This window comes from Rhineura floridana, chromosome 4 (assembly GCF_030035675.1).
Source record: "Rhineura floridana isolate rRhiFlo1 chromosome 4, rRhiFlo1.hap2, whole genome shotgun sequence".
NCBI lineage: Eukaryota > Metazoa > Chordata > Lepidosauria > Squamata > Rhineuridae > Rhineura > Rhineura floridana.
In genome coordinates this window covers 165,482,718-165,500,376 of record NC_084483.1, presented here as the reverse complement: position 1 = coordinate 165,500,376, position 17,659 = coordinate 165,482,718, and the positions used below count along the sequence as shown (strand labels likewise).

General features: G+C 41.7%; 1 protein-coding gene across 3 annotated transcripts in view; it reads left to right on the top strand.

Moving 5' to 3' along the window:
* Nucleotides 1-10,441: 10,441 nt before the first annotated feature.
* Nucleotides 10,442-17,659, top strand: part of CNIH3 (cornichon family AMPA receptor auxiliary protein 3) — a 114,512-nt gene continuing 107,294 nt past the window's right edge. For all 3 annotated transcript variants that reach the window (XM_061626428.1, XM_061626432.1, XM_061626433.1), the window contains exon 1: nucleotides 10,442-11,636. In XM_061626428.1, the coding sequence (XP_061482412.1) occupies nucleotides 11,556-11,636 (81 nt within the window). In that variant the 5' untranslated portion in view covers nucleotides 10,442-11,555. The remainder of the gene's footprint in view (nucleotides 11,637-17,659) is intronic.

Genomic DNA, 17,659 nt, shown 5'->3' with positions numbered 1-17,659 from the left:
AATGGTAAACAATAGTTGGACCAGCAGAAAAACCTTGATATAAAAATAAGATGATGGTTGGGCTGCTTCCCTCTAAATGGACAAAAGTGTGGAAAGGCTACCATTATGCAATTCTAGATAATATGCAATTCAAATGACTACATATGTGTGTGTCTGACATTTCTGCAAGAAGTGGTATTTTATTGACTATTCATGTTTCTGAAGTTGACAAGTATAATTATCTTCATTTATGTAATGAATCATCATGATTTTATTTAGTACTTCAATTTCTCCAGAAATTATATTTCACTGATCTTCTAATCAACACTTCCTTGAGAAATTTGGGTGGCAAGAAATCTTCATGATGGCTTCAGGAAACTGTTTAATATTGGTACATAGGAAGAAAACAGCTTGAGAAGAGATGACACATCTATGATTACTGTATCCATGGCTCCTTGGCCCTACCATTTGGAACAATGATGCACTCGGCTCAGGTAGCAGATGCTGGGGGACAGTGGCAGCAGTTTTCTGGCTGTTCCTCCTAAGCCCTCTACCTGTATCCTTCTGTTGGAGAACAGAGGTTGTGTGTGATATTGGCAAGGCCAGCCGCCTTGCCAGTGAATGCACAGGGTCGAGGGTTCTTGCTTCCTCCATGTCTACATAGAGTCCTTGTATGTCTAATGTTAGTTTACCTAAACTCACAGGTTATCAACAGCAGTCGTCTAGTGCAGGTGGAAGATAGAGGAGACCCCACTCAAGAATTATTGAGTCTTGGGAGATACCAGATATTTTCTATTTGGGAGTCAGACTTCAGACAGGAGAACAATCTTTATAATATATGATATTTAATAACATCTTGCACACTACAACTAATAACATGCATTCTAGGTGGCCTTATCCATCATTGCAGAAACAGAAAAATAGGAATACATATCAGCATGAAAGAAGTTGTTGGATTAACATTAAAGTAAAAGACTCTGAAGGCACATCTTAAAACAGTTTACAGTAAATGATGGACTAAGTTAAACTCTATGTTTATGTTGGTATAGCACAGTGGGGAGGAGAGCCTGGCTGGGAGTCCAGACTCTGTGAGTTCAAATCCCCGCTCGTATCTCCTGGGTGTCTAGGGCCAGCTAAAGATCACCCCCACAGTGAGTGGCTCAGGGGTTACATGCCCTGCCACCTGTGAAACCTTGGGCAAGCTGCATAGTCCCAAGGAGCCCAGTTGCCCCCCAACTAGCAGTTGCGGACAAGGAGGGGGCTGGCTTGTGCAGCTGTGGCAAGCTGAGCAGGCCCTAGCCAGCATTGGAGGACTAGCCTCAGAGGGAGGCAATGGTAAACCCCCTTTGAGAACCGCTTACCATGAAAACCCTATTCATAAGTCAGGATCGACTTGAAGGCAGCCCATTTCCTTTTTTTTCCTATTAGAGAGCCAAAGTTACACAGTACATGGAAATCAGAGCTTGGAAAAGTTACTTTTTTGAACTACAACTCCTATCAGCCCCAGCCAGCATGTGCTGGCTGGGGCTGATGGGAGTTGTAGTTCAAAAAAGTAACTTTTCCAAGCTCTGAAATACATGTCATAATACACCACTCATCAGATGTCATGGATGGAATAGATGGATGGTTCTCCTGCTTTTTTGACCCCCCCCCTACTCCGGCAGAGATGAGGGGTAATGAGTGCTATAGAACCTGGCCTTTTATACACTTTCTTATCTAAGGGAAGGCATGTTCCCATGGCCTTATCAATTATGCTGCCTGCTAGAAGCAGTACTCCATATAAGGAGCTTTCTCTCACTTCATGTTGACATTTTACCAGATATTGGCTGTCTGCCCAGACATCTTATTTCTATGTCTGTTCCAACTGCTTTCATAGGAAAATTATAGCTTTAGTCAGGAGATGGAGGCAAGAGGGACAGTTTTAAACTGCTCCTTTTGGCTCTTGTGCACGAAGCAGACTTTATAAGTTATTTCAGCAAATCATAAGCACATTCTAAGGCAGTGTTTCTCAACCGGTGTGCCTCCAGATATTGTTGGACCACAGCTCCCATCAGCCTCAGCCAGCATTGCCAATGGTCAGGAAAGATGGGAGTTGTGGTCCAACAACATCTGGAGGCACACCGGTTGAGAAACACTGTTCTAAGGTATATGAGTAAATATAAGCAGATGTAGGTGATTTCAGCACATTTTATGTATATTTCAAGCCAATATCTGGGCTGGCCCATTACATTTGCCACACACAGCTGCTTGTTCTCTGGTGTGTTGAGAGACACTCTCTCATTGCCAGTACTGAAATTAGATTCAACTGCCACTCCAGTTGGCTTCTGTACATGGAATGAAGGATGGTGCCACCTTGTCCTTCACCTTAGGCAGCAAAATGTCTTGGGCCAGTCCATGGTCTTCTGCAATAATTTTTCGGGGTGTGTGTGTGCAAAACACTGAAGGGGCAACAGGGCTAGTTTCTCAAAAAGAGAGGGAGAGAGAAAACAGTGTTTGTACCTTTTGTCTCATATCTCAGATTCTATACATGCTAGAAACTTACTATTCTTTTAAAATGAAAGCTGGGAATCGGACTTATGGTTCATCTGGGGTGAGGGATGGTCCACTGCTCTCCTTGCCTCCCCCTGTGGACATTCATAGGCCAGCCTGGTTCTTTCATGAAAAACTGCTATAAAAAGCAGTGAAATCTTAATTATAAGAACAGCAAAATCTATTTTAAAAAATAAAACAATAAAGTGGGGAAATCCACAATGAATGTAAGGAACTAGTGGGCTACTTCTTTGTAATATACATAATCTTCACAGTAAGTCTTTATTTTAGCTCTTTTGTATTTTCAAAAAAAGTTCTCAAATGCTGGTAGTTTTGAGTGGTGTCACTAAAATATATTTAGACTCACCTGGCCTTGAATTACTTACAAAAAAAGGAAAGCAAAAAACTCCAACCCTCTTCTTAATTCTTTCCTTTAAAAAAAAATCTAATTTTCGTATTTGTACAAATTATAACCCAGGTATCACCACAGACCAAAATTAGGCAGAATAACGTGCTAAATACTGACTAGCAGAACTAAAATGTAAATTTAAAACAATGGTCATCTTCATGGATCTAATTCCTGAAGGAAAAAAACCTTCATTTAATTCTGGCAATATGATAATAATGTTCAAAAAACAGACATAAAATCTAAACAAGAGCATTTAATTAGCTCTTGGAATCAAAGTTAGCATTTCTGAATTTAAAGGCATTCTAATTTTTAATTTAATTTCCCCTCAATCTATAAATCAGTTATTCTGAGACAAGAGATTTGAGAGCTACAGCTTTTGTCTGTTTTTCTGCAAGGTGAAAACTAGCTAGTTTTCATCTTCAAGCAGTTTGCACTAATTTAGAACAATGCTTAGTTAAATGCAGAAGAATATGTAAATACAAATCCATGTTTTTGGGATCTAACTTTTTCATCTGACAACAAAGAGTGGTAATACCATATGTGCATCAAAGCTGCAACATGTGAATTTTCTGAATAAATGTATTTGTAATGGTTATATATAAGTGATTCAGTGCTATTATACATGTTAAGAACTCGTGTATGATTGTGCATGTTGAACAAATGCTCAAAACAGAGTGATAGATTCTTAGGACCCCTGGGTTGTCCTACTGGTTAACTGGGGTTGTTGTCAATGCCAGGAGTGGCCAACATGGTGCTCTCCAGATGTTGTTGGACTGCAACTACTCCCATCAGTCCCAGCCGGCATAGGCAATGGTCAGGGATGAGTTATAACACAACAACATCTGGAGGGCACCATGTTGGCTATACCTAGCCTATGCAGTGACAACACAGTTTTAGATTTGAACTGCAACACTGGCTTATTCCTCGGATAACTGGAAGCAAGGTTATAACAGTATGAGATCTGGGAGTGACATAGGCTACCAGGCCAAACAACTCAATTGTGTAATTGCCCGATTTGGTTGCTGCTGTCCCCTTCACACTGATTGTCAGGGAGTGTATTATGCATGGATAAAACACAGGTAGAGGAGTAAGGCGCCAGGAGTTCAAAAGTAGTGACTGAGGGCCTCCAGCATCTTACTCTTCATGCCACTGTGATAGAGGAGGGAGGTGTGGGCTGACCTCCTGACTGCTGCAATTCAGTAACTGGGTTTTAGATATGGGGTGCATGCAACTATACAATTAATAACAGAGATATCCAACTCTATCTGAAGAGAGATAGCTTTGCTTCAATCCTAGTGACTTCCTTTTTGGACGACGGCACTGTGTTGTATGTGGGGCTTCCTTTGAAAATGGTCCAGAAACTTCAATTGGTTCAGATTATGGCTGCGAGGCTGCTAATTGGGATGGGAGATATGATCACATCATGACAGTTCTTTGCCATCTTCACTGGCCCATTTCCAGGGCCAGTTCAAGGTGCTGGTTTTGACCTGTAAGGTACTTCATGGCTTGGGACCAGGTACCTGAAGGACCATATCAACCCACCAAGACTTTGAGATCTTCTTCAGTGACTGAGATGTGGTGGATGGTTACAGGAAAGAGGGCGTTTTCAGTAGTGAACATAACAACATAAGAACATAAGAAGAGCCTCCTGGATCAGGCCAGTGGCCCATCTAGTCCAGCATCCTGTTCTCACAGTGGCCAACCAGGTGCCTGGGGGAAGCCCGCAAGCAGGACCCGAGTGCAAGAACACTCTCCCCTCCTGAGGCTTCCGGCAACTGGTTTTCAGAAGCATGCTGCCTCTGACTAGGGTGGCACAGCACAGCCATCATGGCTAGTAGCCATTGATAGCCCTGTCCTCCATGAATTTGTCTAATCTTCTTTTAAAGCCATCCAAGCTGGTGGCCATTACTGCATCTTGTGGGAGCAAATTCCATAGTTTAACTATGCGCTGAGTAAAGAAGTACTTCCTTTTGTCTGTCCTGAATCTTCCAACATTCAGCTTCTTTGAATGTCCACGAGTTCTAGTATTATGAGAGAGGGAGAAGAACTTTTCTCTATCCACTTTCTCAATGCCATGCATAATTTTATACACTTCTATCATGTCTCCTCTGACCCGCCTTTTCTCTACACTAAAAAGCGCCAAATGCTGCAACCTTTCCTCGTAAGGGAGTCGCTCCATCCCCTTGATCATTCTGGTTGCCCTCTTCTGAACCTTTTCCAACTCTAGAATATCCTTTTTGAGATGAGGCGACCAGAACTGTACACAGTATTCCAAATGCAGCCGCACCATAGATTTATACAACGGCATTATGATATCGGCTGTTTTATTTTCAATACCTTTCCTAATTATTGCTAGCATGGCATTTGCCTTTTTCACAGCTGCCGCACACTGGGTCGACATTTTCATCGTGCTGTCCACTACAACCCCGAGGTCTCTCTCCTGGTCGGTCACTGCCAGTTCAGACCCCATGAGCGTATATGTGAAATTAAGATTTTTTGCTCCAATATGCATAATTTTACACTTGTTTATATTGAATTGCATTTGCCATTTTTCCGCCCATTCACTCAGTTTGGAGAGGTCTTTTTGGAGCTCTTCGCAATCCCTTTTTGTTTTAACAACCCTGAACAATTTAGTGTCGTCAGCAAACTTGGCCACTTCACTGCTCACTCCTAATTCTAGGTCATTAATGAACAAGTTGAAAAGTACAGGTCCCAATACCGATCCTTGACGGACTCCACTTTCTACAGCCCTCCAGTGGAGGCCCTGATGTCAAAAGCTATCTCCAGAGAGACTTGCCTGGCACCAACAGCAAGTGGCAGGGCAGCCTGATGCCGAGTGTTGCTGCCACTTACTGAGAGGAGGCAGGTGAGGCATGGGGAACTCAGCACAGTGCAGGCGTGATGGCAGAGCCAATCCAATGCTCCTACCACCATGCTTGCACCATGCTGAGCTCTCCACAGCTCTTCTGCCCCTCTCTTTTTCTCAGTAAGTGGCAGTGACGTGCAGGTTTGGGAAGCCAGGTACACAATGCTGCCCTGCCAGTGCTGCCCTGTGGACCACTGCTACGTGGCACCTACCTTGGAGTCAGAAAAAGACCTTTTTATTTTGCAGATCTGTCTTAGCTTTCAGCTGTTTTTCCTTTCTGTGACTGTTTCTATGCTGAATTTATACTTTTATTGTTGCTGCTGCTGAATTTTAAATGGTTTTATTTCTTCTTGTAAGCCATCCTTAGAACTCCTTTATAAATACTGCAAGCAAGCAAGTAAATAAAAATAAAAAGAGAAGCAATGGTACTAAAAAACATAATTGTAGGAGACTAATTAAAATAAGGCAAATACCTGGTGATGCCTCCACTGCCCATAGGAAGGCAAACAGTGAGGAAGCCAACTGGGCTTCCCAAGTGAGGGAGTTTTATAACTCAGACACTACCAAGAAGACCCTGTCACATGTCCTAGCCACTAATGCCTCTGAAGGAAGATGAACATGAAATAAGGCCTCAGGTAATAAATGTAGTGGGCAGGCAGAGTCACGTGGTTCCCATGTGGTCTCCCTTCCAGGCACTGATCAAACCCAGACCAGCTTAGCTTCAGCATGGTGGTGGCCTCTTTTGCCTTCAGACCATAGATGAGAAGACGATACTCTCATAGATGAGAAGATGATACTCCTAATAATACCCCCCCTTTAGGGATTTATATGTAATAGCCATACTCTAATTATTCCTGAAAATGAACTGGAAATGAATTTTCTGGTGGTGAGTTTCAGCTTGGACAATGAAAGTGGTGGTCCAACAAATATCAGTTTAGATATCACAAGTATACCATATGTACCTGCATATCCCTGGCATAAACCATGGAAATGGCAGGCAGATGCTTCTTGTATCTCAACATTTGGGCTAGATCAGCCTACAACCTTGCAATAACATCATTGCCTTAGTTTAACATAAGGTTTGTGATTATGTGGAAGTAGCTGTTGATACAACCAATGCTTAGGAATTATGTACTGTTGCAAATAAATTGTAGTGTTTAGAAATGAAACAAAAAAAGAATAGCAAATGTATTTCAAGAATCGATTTGCACTACAGAGCTGTAAACGTTTCATCCATGTCCTGTGCTTTCTTATTGTAGATTTGCTACAGAACAGAATGTTTTTCATAGATTATCCACAAACCATCTGCTGTTTTTTTCCTATCCATATTAATGTGGTTGATAAATATTCAGGTGTTGGAGGAAATGGAACACAATACTGTACAAATGATAGTGACTGTTTCTTCAAAGATGTATTGTTTTGAAGTCCTAAAATGCACTTTTATTGATAAATAATTTGCAAGAGGAAAGGGCTTTCAGATGTAAAAGGACGAACAGACCAAATAACACAAGTGTATTTATCACATTCCAGCATAACTGTGAAGCCCATTGTAATCTGCAGTTGCTTTGCTCCAGTTAATGAAACCTAGTTAATGTGTTGAATTGAATTATCATTAATAGCACTGCTTCTAGCAAGTAATTCCAGACTAATTTATTAATTTTTTGCCCTTGGCACTGGATTCAAATAAACTGTCATCCCCATGAGACAAAAAATGCATGCTGACTAAAAATAAAACTTCCTTACAAGAATTGAAAATTGTATTATTTGCTACCATACCTTTTATCGAGGAAAACTATACCTATTTGGACTGTCACAAATTAGACCTCATTACATTATTGCTGAACGTGATTTCTCTATAGTTGTTAAGAATTAGTTGCTAAAGACTTCCGGGAAGGGTGACTTCGCTTGTGCCTGCTTTTGAGACGGGCTCCCGCCTCAAAAGAAGCTTATTCAGATATAAATCAGTCAGAACACTTTTTTTTTTGACTGATGAAATTTCTCCCGGGCAGGGAGAAACGTAGAGATCAACCTCAAAAGCCTGTTTTTGTTGGGAGGACTGGATTTCATTAATTTATGAGAAAAGGTCCAGCCAGCAATGCCGGACGGACTTCCGAACAAGCTCTATCTGTTTAATGCGATACGTTTATCTTTTCTTCAAAGAGAAAACAGACTAACAGGCAAGCACCCTTCTTTCTACTATTTTTTTTACTTGGTTTAAATTGTTGCAGCAACAAGAGATTTGTCAATTTAATCAGCTTTAAAGAGCTTCTGGGTGAGTTATAACTCTTCTCTGTTATTCACGAAATTAACAGCTTATCTCTGTCTGTATTGCAAAAAGCTGTCCTGGAAGTGCATTCTAAAGATATACACAGAAGAGGGATTTCTATTCCGAGGAACATTATATTGTCTGGGACTATTCTCTTTTTGGTCTATTTTATTTTGACGAATCTGCTTCTTCACGACGCCGCTAACTGTTTTGATGCTGGGAACTAAATTTGTTTTGTATTCTTGAACATAGAGAGATAAGGCAGGCTGTTCTGTTTATACTGTGATGTCATCAAGCCTGGAATATTAACCCAATTGTTGCTGAAATAAGAAGTGGTTCTTCTTTATTTTTGTTTTGCTTTGTTTTCGTGGTTTTAAAAAAATGGCAATCAAGAAAGTGGCTGAGAATCTGGAAGTAATTATGTTTCAGAAAATAATGGATGAGATTGAGATAACGAAACAAACCCTGCGACAGGGCAGTAAGGAGCTGAAAATTGAACTGAGCAAAATGACGCAGGAGCTTAAAGAAATAGGGGATCCTGTGAGAGAGGAGAATGAGATCAGAGATGAGAAAAGAAAAAATAAAGGGAAGATACAAGCCCTGGAGATTGGAACAAATGTGGAATTGGAAAAAGTTCTGGAGTTTATGGATATTAGAAATAAAATCTACTGTTTGGAATTTAACGTTATCTCTGAAGAAATTAATGAAGATATTAGAGATAAAGTTATCAATGGCTTGGATAATCTTGTGGACTGGAATGACGTGATGGAGCTTGATATAGAGAAAATCTATGGAACTAACAGCAGCCATGTGACAATGGAAAAACTCTCAAGAGATGAACCAGTGCATTTTGTAAAAAAGAAGAACAGAGATATGACTTTACAACAATATTTCAGCAACTTATTCAGAATTGATGGCAAGAAAATATTTGGGAGAGAGGAAATTCCCATCAGACTCTTATTATATGACTATGGCTATGACAGCAAGATTATTATGGAATACTGATAATGGAAGATTGGACACTGAAATTACTGGACTTAACAGGATTATTGAAGATGGAAGATGGAATTAATAGGGATAATGGAATAATGGCTATTGAAATTATTGGACCTAACAGATTTTGATGAGATGGATTAATCGATATGTTTATTTGGACTATGGTTATGACAATAAGATTATTATTATTATTAACGAGATGGATTAATCGACATGTTTATTTGGAGAAAAATTGATAGATATATTTCTTAAAGAATTGAAACCTCTCTTTGACTTTTTGTGGAAAGAATAAAGTAATGTTTATGAGATTTGATGATTAATTAAGATAACTACTGGAGGAAAGTGATTTTATAATATAATTTAAGAGACAGGATTGTTATATATTGTAGACCTATAACTGATTTGATCTGTGACAAATGGGAAGTCAACATTTTATTTTTTTGTTTAATCATTTTTGTTTTGTTTTGTTTTTTGTCTTTGAATGTTTTATGATTTTGTTTTGTATGTTTTATGAAAATTTGAATAAAAATTATTGTAAAAAAAAAGAATTAGTTGCTAAATAATTCTGTACTCAGGAGGATACTAGACATGTTCTGAGGTATAATTTAATGAGGCCTTAAAAACTGTATTTTAAACCTTGGCTTACAGAAACTAACGGTGACTGGGGATTGGTCTGTTCACCACATCTTGGTGATTGTATTATGCTGTATTTTTTATGTTGGGCTGCTAGTTCTAATAAAATGGGATTGTTTTAGTGTGTGTGGGTTTAAGACATGTTGCATTTTATGTGAAGCACCTTAGCAAGAATTTTATTCTTGAGAAGTGGCATAGAAGTTTCTTACCTAAAAATAAAATGAGTGAATGAATGAATGAATAAATAAAATAATCTTTAAGTTAAAAAGGAGAATCCTTAGCAGATATAGAGCTGGAGTGGAAAACCTGGTCTAGTCAGGCCTGGAATCTAGCTTTGCAACAGGCTACAGCTAGAGTCTGATTAGTTCCTGGCTTGCCTGTGCCCAAAACAGGCCAGAGTGAGGGGATGTGGTCACAGATAGGTTGAAGATCAGATTAAGACCAGGAATTGGAGGTAGGACAGGAAATGTGGCTACCACAGATGGAACAGTGGTTAACCAATTCAATCAAAGTATGTGTTGCTACTCAATGTGTATTCAAACTGAGGAACGGGCTTAGAGGAAAAGGTTTTAAAGAATAACTGTGTCTGCATTGTAGTGAAGTCGGGTAATAGTCTGCAGGATGTGAATCAGCCACTGAGAATACTCTCCTCACTAGCTAACACACTCCTCTTTCATGCTTATTGGCTCCTAGGGATGTCTGTTGTGGGAGAAGACATTAGCAAAGACCTCAACCCAGCAGCAAAAAAGAAGAAGAAGAAGAAAGATAGGAGGGGACGTGGCTATGACTATCATGAAATGACCCTGCACTTCTGAATTTGCAAATGCACTGCTGGGCACGACCCTGAAGTTAGCAGGACCCTCCACGAGGTCAGTGTGACATAGATAAGTAGCGTGGCACCGAGAGGGGACGAAAAAGAGGACTTACATCAGTGATCTTATAGGAGACACGCAGTTTCCTCTGGGCTTCTGAGAACTCGGGAGAATGTGCACAAGTTGGAGGGGGAAGGCAACGGACGAAGAGTGTTACGTGTGGTAATGCGGAAGGAGTCCACACAACATCCCCTCCTCGCCGGCTAGTTTGTGCAGCTGGAGGTGTGAGCCAGGAGCTGCAGACTTGCACAGGAAAGAGAGCGAGAGCCAGATCCTTGTATCAAGCAGCAGGAGGTGGACGACTTCCTTTATTTTCCCCTTCAAAGCAAGCAGCCGCTGCTGCTGAATGAGCGAAGGCGAAGCCTTTTTCCCATCCTTCGCACGGCCACGGAGAAGGCGACAATGGGGAAGGAGGCGCGGATGCCACTGAACCCTTCGCAGCAAGTCTGAAGAACAAAGAAACTCCTGCTGAAGGGGACGTAGAGGGAGCTCTAGGCGCGTTGTTCCTTCACTACAGACCCCCTTCACGAGACAGGGAAGCACATTCTTGAAGCTGAAAGCCTGGATCAAGTGAGGGTTTCGCCACAGTGCCCGCTCCCTTTCTACCCAGATTCTTTATTTTATGGGCGCCGTGAAATCCTTTTCGATGGCACTTTCCCGTGTGCGGGAACTTGGGTTTGGGGTCCCTGGTATGCCCTGAATCTCCTTTTCTGACGTCTTTTATTCATCTCGGATGACTGCCGCTTTCAGCCCACTTTGACCCAAGTTTGTTTTTGACTTTTGGCGAGACGCTCGCGCTCCTCGCCTTCCCGGGAGAGCGCGCGGATGGCCTTCCCGAGGGGTTTCAACAGCTGTACTCTTCTTGTGGACCTGAGGGGGTGCTTCCCGAAGCGAGTTTGTGCGGTTCTCTCTTTCACTGGAGAGAAACCTCTTAGCGCTTGGAGTCCCTGAGGAGGTGCCTGCCTTCCCAAGCTGAGTGCGTGCGCGCCAGTTCCTTCTCCCGCCATGGCCTTCACGTTTGCTGCCTTCTGCTACATGCTCTCCTTGGTACTATGCGCCGCCCTCATCTTCTTCGCCATCTGGCATGTGAGTAGGTCATTCCCGAAAATCTTTCCCCCTATTCTCACTCTCTGGCACACAAACTCCCATTCCACTCACCTTTCCACCATCTCAGCACAGCTTCTGCTTAAACTTCCTTTTGTTAGAAATAATTCCTGCCTTCCTCAACCTGGCGCCCTTCAGATGTTGTTGGACTCCAACTCACATCAGCCCCACCCAAGCATGGCCAAGGGTTAGGGATGATATGAGTTGGAGTTTACAACCTCTGGAGGTAAGAAGAGTTTGGTAAAGACACTAAGCTTTGTGAAAGGTTGTGAATGAACTGTTACACGAGGTTGACAGGAGGTGGCGATAATAGGGCCTTATCAAGCCTTCATTCGCCATTAAACACCACCAGCAGCAGAAGATTAAGGAAGGCTGGTTCCTACAATACATGCTTGTGCTTTGATGACTGGTAGATCAAAGACTAGAACTTTTAACATCACTTCACATGCAATGCTTTTCAGTGGAGGCTGCTCATACATTCAGGTGCCAGTTGTCACAACTATTAAGTTCTCCTCTCCCCATGTTCAGTAATGAGATGAAGAGGGTAGTGAGCTACACCTGTTAGTTACATCCTCTAGTGGCTGGGCATTGATGCTGGTGTGAAGGGGACTTGCATGTGTACAGATAAATGCCCATAGGTCTCCTTCACATGCACAGGAATCCTGGCCAATTAGGGTTCCCATTTGTATGGAAGAGTCCTCCATGCAGATATATGTATGTGTATAGGCCCCCTTCACACTCGTGCTCAATGTATTGCTGTCAGGGAATGTGGTTGTGAACCAATATATTTACTGGTCTCATGAGTTTGTCTTCTTCCAGTGGCTAAATGGGTGTATAGTTTGTCAGGCAAGTTATTCAGTCAGTTAGTTATTAATGAGCAGTCCGTAAAGTATGTCACATCACATATCTGAAAGGGAAGTAGGTGGATGAAGGGCCAGGAAACAATGTAAATGTGTGAGATTGCCTTACTAGTAGGATTTTTTGAGTCATGAGAGCAGGGGTGTAGTGGTCCAGGGTCTCGGGGGCTCTTTGACCCCTTACTTTTTTGGGAGAAGTGTCTCTATGTCTCCAGCTTCCTATGAGCCAATCAGCATGAAAGTGGAGTGTGTTAGCCACTGAGAAGAGTCTTCTTACATGGTTTCTTGTCCTTTCCTGCTGATTGGAGCCAATCAGAGTGAAAGGAGGAGAGCCAGCCACTGAGAAGACTCTTCTCAGAAGCTAAAATACTCTAACACACTCCTCTTGCATGCTGATTGGCTCCTATGGAATTTGTTGTTCTGGGAGAAGGCGCACATGGGAAGGACTGAGGAGTGTGGAGATGATGACGGAGAGCAAGCAAGTGAATGAGGGGACGTAGCTATGAGGGGGCATGGCATTATAATGAAGGGATTCTGCACTTCTGAATTTGTTATTACACTACTGCATGAGAGCCAATGCGGTGTGGATAGATCTGGCTCAAAACCTACGTAGCCAGGAAGCTCACTGGGTGACTTGGGCCATTCACTATCTCTCAGCCTAACATACTTCACAGGGGTGTTCTTTGCTTCTTGGAGGAGAGGTGGAATATCAATGTAACAAAGTCATTCTTCCTTCCTAAATTTTTCACCCACAACATTGGCTTCCCCCTTGTTGTACCAAGCACCAGAAACTAGTATTTATTTGCAATCTGTACTTGATATCACCTGCACCTCCTTCACTGTCCCAAACAGAATGTGTTTTGTCCAAGCAGACCCAGTAGATAAGATTTAGACAGATTAGACAAAAGTATTCAGTGGGCAACAAAACAAAATTAGACAAGGTATGTTTTCTTCAGACTTATTTGCAGTTTGCTCTTCTACCTGGAAAACCATCTCTTTCCATAGCTGGTTCTTGTGTAGTTAAATTAGGTGTTTTTTGTTTTTTTAAAACCATTTTGGGGAAATAGCTATCTTTATCAATCAGGTTCACCAAGAAAGGCATCACCTTCTCAAATCCAGATGTAGCAAATGCAGAATATTTCCTGACTGTAAACACCCCAGATTTGTTGGGGTGTTTGTTTTGACAACCAGGACATCAGAAACTCTTGCCCATCTGTTTTTCCTGTCTGAAAACACAGGTACATAGGTACTATCAAAACATGGTATTCTTGATGGCTAGGTAATCAGAAGTTTGCTCACTGGAATCTTCTACCTGAAAACAGAGATACATATATCCCAACGTTTGATGGAATGGTGTTCTTGAAGGCCAGGCCTTTAGGAACTCTCGCTACCTGTAAGGGACAAACTAGATGAGTAATTGGAGATCCATAACTGCATATCCTCTCTGTTTTAATTTCTTTCAACAGCAGACCTAATGAGGCAAATATCATCAAATATAGACAGCAAAATGATGAGCAGGAAGATTAAACCCTGTCCCCTCAACACCTGACTTAACTCCTCCCCCCAACTGATTTTAAAAGTAATTTAAAAAAAGGTGAGAGATACAATTGCGGAGCTCCTATGTCTTGTCTTGTCTTGTCTGGCCTTTAGAGTATGTTACCCAAAGGTACAGATATTAACATTTGATGGGATGCTCTTTCTGATTGTCAGAAATTCTTGTCCATCAGAATCTCCTACTCAGATAGCTACTCAAATAGTTATCATAGTATGATAGGATACTATTTTTGATAGTTAGCCCTTTAACAGTTTTTTCCCCCTCAGGTTTGACAGCACATTGAAAACAGAAATGTGAGTGGGATTGAGATGTGGAAGTGGAACATCTCTGAACTCTGTATATCCAAATAGGCTTTGAAATACTCCTACTTACATGTCCAGGATACCAAGCGTCAGTCACTAATTCAGATGTTCATGAGTTTGGTTGACAATGGTAGCTAAGCCAAACAATGTGTCTGTGAAGACCCTGACCCTCCCTTTGTTGCTGACCATGCACTGCACCTCTTTGCTAGATGAAGGACAGTCTCCTGTCCCCTCTGTTTGAAGCTGGAAAGGGTAGCCAACCTTGAAACTGGAAAGGAGGTTGGAATGGAGCACACATGCTGTGATGATCCCTGCCTACTCCTGCAGCTCCAAGGAAGGCTGGGGGACATGTCACGATCATCAGAGGGCTTCATTACACTCACTCTGGTGAATCAAAGTCTGTCCTCATGGTTGCCTGGCACATTGCTGTGGATCATCAAGGCACACAAAAATGTTTAACAAAATAACATGGGTTCACTTCTAAACATTGTTCTTGGTCTGAATTGTGGTGCCACAATGCCCATCATTCTCTCTGATTGCATTGATGCGGATTGAGGTTATTTACTTGTGAGGCAATCTGCACATGATCAGGTATTGTTCATATTTCCAAGACTGAGCACAGAATTTAATCAAGGTTCTGGTGCTGTCTCTTTATTTGTTCATATAACTAATTGTAGAGGGCACTCTGGTTTTATATATAAATGCCTTAAGTGAATATACTTGTACCTTTTAAAAAAATGGCAGGAAACTAGGAACTTGTAATTTTCTTTTTCAAAGTCTTGATTTCTTTCACATACATGAGGTTCATGGAGAGAGAGATTGACTGATTGATTGTGTTAGTGAGGAGACGGTGACATTCTGCAGTTGTTAAAGGAGTACTTTTTAATAACTACAGAATGCCACTCTCTCTCTCCATAAAGTACTACTTGGGGAACACCAGTGCAGAAATAATGTAATAGTTAAATCTTTGTGTTTGAGTTGCCACCTTTTTTCCTGACAAATAATTTCTCTAACCTGCTACATACATACATAGCAGATAATCAATGGAGTAACTTCTCAGTTCTGGCTAAGATTTTTTCAGTCTCAGAAAAAATCATGGGGATGGTAAAGTATTTTTTGCATTTGGTGGTGGGATGGTTGCCTTTTTCTTGTTGTATGCTGCTCATACCCTAGGGGTATGCTGATGTGGTGCCCCTCAGATGTTGTTGGCTACAACTTGCATTACAGTAGGGCCCCGCTTTACGGCGCTTCGCTTTACAGTGCTTCACTAATATATCGGTCTCAATTAGATGCAATTAAACTAAAGCCCCACTAATACCGGCGCTTGTTCTGCCTTTACGGTGGTTTTTGGGCATCACGTGCCATTCTATTCAATGAGTTCCACTTTACAGCGGGGGTCCGTAACATAATCTGCCGTATGAGTGGGGCCCTACTGTATTCCTTCCAATTGGCTATGCTTGATTAGGCAGATGGGAGTTGTAGTCCAACAATATCTGGAGGGCACCATGCTAGTTACCCCTGCCCTAGACAGAGAACACATTGGTAGTTATATAATTTTAATATTCTCTCTGTTGTTTAGTACCTGTGTGTTCTTCCATGAAGGAGTTTCTGATAGGCAAATGTTTCTGACGTCCTGGTTGTCAAATGCTATACACCAACAAATCGGGATACCTGTACTGAAAGACTGGGAGTCTCACAAAGGTTGAAGATTCTGACAAGCATGAGCTTTTGGTGGCTTCGTTGTCAAATATTGGTATTCTTGTGTTCAGATAGAAGATTTACTAGCATTTCTCTTTGACCCCACATAGAGAAGCATATACTTACCCTTTATTTAACTTTTTATTTATCTTATATTTACAAGTCATCAGTAAATATAGATATAGAAGCAATGCAGAGCTATGGTATCTGGGTTGGATGAAATAGTCCATGCCTACTAGAGCGGCTTTCTTGACATTAGATATCCAAAGCAATATCCTCCAGTTATGCCCACATCTGCCCTCCATTATGTATAGATTGCACTCTTTGCTATTAGGAGCACTCTGTGTTAGAAGAATTGTGTGTATGAGATGTTCTTAGGAACTGATATCTAATTTGGGATCAAGAAATAATTCTCTCTCACCCCATATCGGATAAAGGGGTGTTCTACCCTGCACTGCCCAAAGCATACTCCATGCATTCCTCATCAGTTTTAGGTAAAATGGAAAAGGCTCCAAGTGAAACCTCCACTCCATACACACAACAGGCCTCTTATGCCTAATGGGGTAGGTGTATTGTCCCAGTCAAGAGGATTCAACTCTGAACACTTTCCATTTAAAATAATGGTGTACATTAACTTGTATGGAGAGCTACTTGGTGGCTTTATCCTGAGGAGAGGGGGGGAAAGGTGATTATGTACAGGACATAATTATCTCCATTGAAGACCCTGGGTCAACAGTATCTGCAGTAGTGTCCCCCATCAAGGGGCACCCAAATTACACCCATCTTTCTTCCTCTACAGTGTACCTTATCCAGATTTGTATGTGCAGATGTTTTCCCAAATGAATGGACAAGGTTTACACTTCCTTGTTGCCACCTTGGAGGACCTCAAGCTGGGTCATGTGCTCTTTACAGCAAGGTGAGGAACCTGTGGCCCTCTACATGTTGTTGGACTACAACTCCCATCATTCCTGACCATTGGCCATGCTGGCTGGGGCTGATGGGAGCTGGAGTCCAACAACATCTAGAGCAGCCTTTCCCAACCAGTGTGCCTCCAGATGTTGTTGGACCACAACTCCCATCAGCCTCAGCCAGCATTGCCAATGGTCAGGAAAGATGGGAATTGTGGTCCAACAACATCTGGAGGCATACTGGTTGGGAAAGGCTGATCTAGAGGCTCATAGGTATCCCATCCCCCACTTTATAGCAAAACGATTAATGAAAACTAAACTATTTGCTTTATTTTACATTATATCAGCAATTAGGTGTTCTCACTGGAATGGGGCTGCCTAACTCTTTCCCATACATTTGGGAGGGGGTACCTTGTTTTGACACTCAGTATGAGCTGTGACAACTTTAGAAGAGTCTGTGTGTGCTCAGTCTTTGCCAGCTCTGGTGCTCTTTCACACCATTACAGATGACAAATTTTAGTGTTATTTGAATGTAAAATAGTACATTACATTTTGATCCTCTTTTCAGAAATTCAGACTTATTTTTCCATGTTTTATAAAGTGTATTGAAACTGACTTGAAGTATGCCCCTTGCTGCACTTCTTTAGAAGAAGGATATAAAAGATGCAGATACACACACACTTCA